General features: G+C 35.4%; 1 protein-coding gene across 1 annotated transcript; it reads right to left on the bottom strand.

Annotated features, from left to right (window-relative positions):
• Nucleotides 1-1,124: 1,124 nt before the first annotated feature.
• On the bottom strand, nucleotides 1,125-4,880 carry LOC110860759. The gene is made up of 8 exons (XM_035860631.1): nucleotides 4,502-4,880; nucleotides 3,983-4,105; nucleotides 3,689-3,910; nucleotides 3,255-3,346; nucleotides 3,050-3,182; nucleotides 2,810-2,978; nucleotides 2,361-2,512; nucleotides 1,125-1,768 (listed from the first exon to the last, which is right to left on the bottom strand). Exons 1-8 carry the CDS (start codon nucleotides 4,590-4,592, stop codon nucleotides 1,626-1,628), a joined length of 1,125 nt encoding a protein of 374 aa, XP_035716524.1. The 5' UTR covers nucleotides 4,593-4,880; the 3' UTR covers nucleotides 1,125-1,625.
• Nucleotides 4,881-5,477: the final 597 nt, after the last annotated feature.

Here is a 5,477-nt window from a genome sequence, read left to right as displayed (position 1 = left end):
ACCATGTGGTGAAAAAATTATCCCCAGTCACATATCTATGTACTAGGGTTGCCGCGGGTAACGGGTCGGGTACCCGTTACCCGCATACCCGCACGATTTTTGCGGGTACCCGTTATCTGCGGGTAGCGAGAACTACCCGCACGGGTAACGGGTAGTTCAGTTTTTATTTAATTTTCAACATAAATCAGTTCACAAAGAAAGTTAGCAGCAAGTTAGTCCATTTACCAACAAAAGCGTCAATTTATTATTTTTCCATTTCAAAATTTTTCATTTGCCAGCAAAAAACGTTTATAACGTGCGTGTCTTTACGGAAGGCACAGAGGCCTACGCCGGCCTCAAATATTTTTCTCGTCCAGAAAATGCGGAGCAATTACATATTGTTTCTCAAGCATGCTTTGCCCGCTCAAAATATCAGTAATAATTTTACTTGTATTTGTGTGTATTTATTTATGTAAGACTGCCGAGATTTTAATTTGTGCTTTGAAGATAAAAAATCTTAATCCGATTGAAGACAAAAAATTTATTTGTAGACAATTTTTTGAATGAAAACTTCATTTAAATCAAAATTTGAAAAAATAGAAACAAAAATTGAACCTTTTTAAAGCTAAACCAAGATTACCCAGCGAGCATATATCAAAAAGTCACGCCAAAAATTAGGAATCGCGTGATACTTATGTATCTTTCCTTTGAATGGCCCCTTCGACGAATAATATTGGCGGTAGAGTTTAATTTTTAAGTAAATGTTCTGTATCTTTTTCCTGGTTTCCCGCTGTCGTGGTTTTTCCGAAGTCCATGGTCGACTTTGAACTCTGCCCCCGCAATAGTTTCCTTTAAACTGTTCATTCAATGGGAAAATTAGTTCGATGTAATTCCTATTTTTTGGTTTAATTTTTTGATGAATCATAAATCTCTAAGAATACCCACATACATAGCTTGAAAAACGATCCAATTGTAAGCCAAAAAGCATGCCTTACTTGCATAGTATTATCTCAAAATACATATCAACCCAAATGAAAAAATAATTGATCAAATCAAACTTATTCTCATGCTTGGTTAGTTTTTAACCCAATTCTCATAACGGGTAGCGGGCAACGGGTACCCGCACGGGTACCCGTGCGGGTACGGGTAGTTGTGCTGCGGGTAGCGGGTCGGGTAACGGGTAGCATTTTCGCTACCCGCGGCAACCCTACTATGTACGCACACTTTTATAAGAGTGTATGTACATGTCGTATTAGGCATACTCATTTTACAATTTTGTATTTAATAATTTTATTATCATATTTTGTACGACAAAGTCCCATTTTAGGATTATGAATATCTCGTTTAAATAGAAAAATATACATTACAGAAGTATGTCCACAATTATAAATATAAATGTAAAATCAGTAATATTGCAGGATAAAATAAAATATTTTTGCTCACTACTTACAACCCTTGCAAATTACATATGTATGTACATATGTACATACATTTCTAAATAGGAAACTTTTGTAAAATGTGCGCCTCATGCAAGACTAAACTACTAATCCTAAGTAGTTACCCACTTTCTTACATACAGTATACAGTATATTAGCTTACTAGTCCATGAATAAGTTATGTCTCATTAATGTGGACTCGGACCCAAATTACTTAATGAAAGGAAAACTTGTAAGTACTTTTCCAACCCAAGTTTTCCCTTCGTTAAGAAGAATAGGTTTTGGGAAACGTTTAGTCAAAATTCGGTCCAGCATTTTCTTCACCACGGCGACCTGACCGCCTTGCTGGGTTGCTGAAAGAGACGAGTTGATTTAAAAATTAGAAAAGGATTTTTTTTGTAAAATTTTACACTCTTAGAAATAAGCCACCGTTTGAAAAGTAACTCCACTCTAAATTCTAAATTGACTAAACTTTACTAAATCCACAGTAAACTTTACTCGTATCAAGTTAACTTTGCGTAAAGCGTATAGGCAGGCAGTGGTGGCCGAGTGGTCATCACACTGTGCTTCAAGCCGAATGGAGGTTCTGGGTTCAATTCCCAGTACTGGCAGAGAGTTTTTTCCCTTGTGGTTTTCCTCTCTGACTTGTTGCACAGGTCTGTGCGGTGTCCGTTGCACTACGGGCACCATAGTTAGGAACCTGTGACCATCTATTTCTCACTTATGTGAGGTTTGGTTCACTTGTAATTCAAATGTAATGGCTAAAATTGGGAATCAATAAAGACGACCTTTTTTTTTAACTTCACTCCGAATTTAGCATAGTTAGCTTAATTTACAATTTAGAGTGCATTTAATTTTAAAAAGGGTAAGCTTGTTTTTAAAAGTATAGAAATTCAATTTTTTACTTAAATATCTACTTTATGTACAAGGCATAAAAATATTTACCGTAAAGTGGCCCCGTCACGCCAAAAGTGTCCCAACACCCGATATTATTTTCACGGCTGGAAATTGCTTGTGGAAAAACGACAATGATCCCGTTCGCTTCCGCAACTTCGAGAAATCCACTCCGTACGACGTGGCCAGGACCGACAAATTCCCTAAAAAATGTAAATATTTAAAGAACAAATAAATATTTTGGGGAAACTCACTCCTAGTTTTATAACCCAGAAAATTGGGTAAATTTCTCTTAAAAATAATTGTGCCCTTTTGAAGAGTAGAAGAGTGCATTCCAAATTCTAAATTAAGTAAACTAGACTAAATCCGGCGTAAACTTTACTTTTTATCAAGTTAGCGTGACTCTGTATTTGGCACAGTTTTCTTAATTTATCTAGAATTCAGAATGCATGTACTCTTCAAATGAGCAGAATTATTTTTTAGAGTGTGTCTCAAATTACCTCCCGGTAGAGCAGCCGTGAAAGTAGAAATGTAACAAGCACGGAATTTCGTTATGTTTGCACACTTTGGGAACATAAAGATATCCCACCGTGTCCATGTCGTGGCGTCCAACGTTTTCGAAAAATTCGGTTTGGTCGAACTGGATGAGTGGTTGTAATTTAGGATGACCTGAATTTTACAATTTCATAATGCATTAATTAACCAGAGATAAGTGCTTATCAAAAATAAATTTAGTGTACCTTTGCTCGATCTCACGGCGTCATGCCCCAACATAAATTGTAGTGATTCCAACGCTCCGGAAAATCCACAATTGCTTACACCAAACTTATCCGGTGGAGCAGAACAGGCCGGTAGTTCTTTGCCCTTGTTGGGCTGAAATTTTGAAACATTTTGATAATTCAGAAATTCATAATGATGGAAAAAATGATCCTCGCGTTTACTTACCAGCGTTAAATTTGCCTTAGCTATCCGCGTCTTAATCACACTCGAGTCGGCAATAAATGGTTTGAAAACTTCAAGAATCTTCAGGCTCTGATCTACATATTTATCGGACATGGATTTTAATAAATTTTACAGTTTCAATCTAATCTTGGATTTTAAATAGACATGTTCAATTGAGCCAATTCACACAGGCTTTGATAACATTGTAAAATTTGTAAGCTCTACAAAGATACTACACAATTTTACAAATATTTTTAAGGAAAATTTGCTAACAAATTTTTGTAAATTGGCACCGATCAAGTGAGCATTTTAATTTTTAAAACTTTGTAAAATTGCTTAACAAATTTTACCAATTTTACAAGTTACATACCAAGGACAGTGTGAATTGCGGAATTATTTTCTATGCAAATATGTGAATTTGTAAATATGCGACTAACCAACTGTAAAGAGATGGTTCTTCGTGCCGGCAAAAACGTATAAATGTTTGCCCCCCATGTAGTGCGGATCGTCGATGAGACCTTTCTTAAAGTAGGTGCGGATATCTTTTATCGCCTTTTTTGGACTGTACGTCTTGGACCAAAAATGCCGTCTTCCCGCCGTCGTACAAGCGGCGTCATAATCTCGGAGAATCCCATTTCCTGGGCCGCATCGGTAAAAGGCTAAAATTCGTTAAATCATTATTACACATCATTCTTGCAATTTGAACTAATTTGCAAATCTTTCATACTTACTATGAGAAAATACGGAAATTCCCGAAATCAGGGTGGAATGAGCGACAAACATTTGTTGTGCAAACGTCCCCCCACTCGAGACGCCAGACATCGTTATAAATTCACGGTTGACGTTAAACTCCCCTGAAAAATTTAGTATTTACAAAATCCTTGCAGTCATTGGTAACTTGTAAAATCTGTTACTTTTGCAAATAATTTTACAATCTTTTACAAAGTAAAGAGATTCCCTTGATCTGAGCAAGTTTTCAAAAATTCGGTAGCTTATTTACCTTAGAAATATTTGTAAAATTTCGTAAAAGTTTCTCAGTTTAGGATTTTACGGAATTTAAAACGTTACCATAGACTACGCACATGCAATCAAAATTTGTGTAAAATGTTGTGCAATCTTTTGTGAACTACATTACAAATTTTTTTTTGCATTTTCATGACATGAAATGTGTTCAGATAAAACAGTTTTTCCTGATTGGACAACCAATTGTTGAAAAATGTATACATTTTTAAAAATTCTTTAACACTTACCAAGCCGTTTTAAACTATAGTATCCAATTCCATTGGTCCAACTAATCATGAAGATGACGATTAAGACCCACACTGAACTAAACTTTGACATGATGCTTAACTAATATCTTTCACCATTCAATTAAAACATGAATCTCTCAAAGAAATTGGAATAGCTAACAGATTTCTGAAAAAATTGTAAAATCAAAATAAAATTTTCAGCACACACATTGCACCTTATTTGATAGACTGCAAAATAGTAAACTAAACGACTACATAATTATTTCCTGACTTCCGTAACAAGTCTGTTACCTCATCGAAAATTGGTACCGTATGTACGTACATCCATACTTATGCACTGATTAAGGATGGAAAGAGAAATTAGGCAGTGTGGTGATCATGCACTAATGCGACAGGATTTCACTTTCGAAGACGACGTATCTACCTGCATATGAAATAGTTTTCAAGAGCAAGAAATTAAACGGGGTAGGCACGTCAAATCTCATCGTTTTAAGAAATCGAAATTTATAAGTGTGAAATATTTAGAAGTACGACTTTTTTTAAATCCTGTTAGAAATTATGAGGACATTCATTATAACTACGCATGTTCCCAATCGCACCGTAATTTTGAAGAGAAGCAATATATTATGGAACTAAATATCCACTAGCCTTGGAAACGCACAAGTTGATGAATGCATTTTCAGGCAAAAATTTTTTGGCGAACTTGCGAACTTTATTTTTTGCGAACGTTGTTAATACTCGCAATTAACATGTCTATACGTATTTACATATCTACAAAAACAAAGAAGTAAAATATCCTTATAATTTAAATTGCCCGTAGTAAATATATAAAAATATTTATGTGCATGATTATTTATGTGTGGCTTCCAATTTGAGGTGAGCATGCCGAATAAAAAGATCTCGTAACACAGACCTTGATTGACGATGGGCATGGTCATGGGGTAAACACTTTACTATCAAAACCGGATTTCTTTCA

This window comes from Folsomia candida, unplaced genomic scaffold (genome assembly GCF_002217175.1).
Source record: "Folsomia candida strain VU population unplaced genomic scaffold, ASM221717v1 Fcan01_Sc034, whole genome shotgun sequence".
In the NCBI taxonomy this organism is placed as follows: Eukaryota; Metazoa; Arthropoda; class Collembola; order Entomobryomorpha; family Isotomidae; genus Folsomia; species Folsomia candida.
The sequence above is the reverse complement of the archived record's forward strand: the minus strand, read 5'-3'. Positions and strand labels throughout refer to the sequence as shown.

Excerpts from the sequence above, each read along its gene's own strand:
- LOC110860759 (XM_035860631.1), bottom strand. The coding sequence starts at position 4,592 with ATGTCAAAGTTTAGTTCAGTGTGGGTCTTAATCGTCATCTTCATGATT. Across the intron at positions 4,106-4,501 it reads CTATAGTTTAAAACGGCTTG|GGGAGTTTAACGTCAACCGT; the intron begins GTAAGTGTTAAA and ends TAAATTTTTCAG. Across the intron at positions 3,347-3,688 it reads GAACCATCTCTTTACAGTTG|ATCAGAGCCTGAAGATTCTT; the intron begins GTTAGTCGCATA and ends ATAAATATGTAG.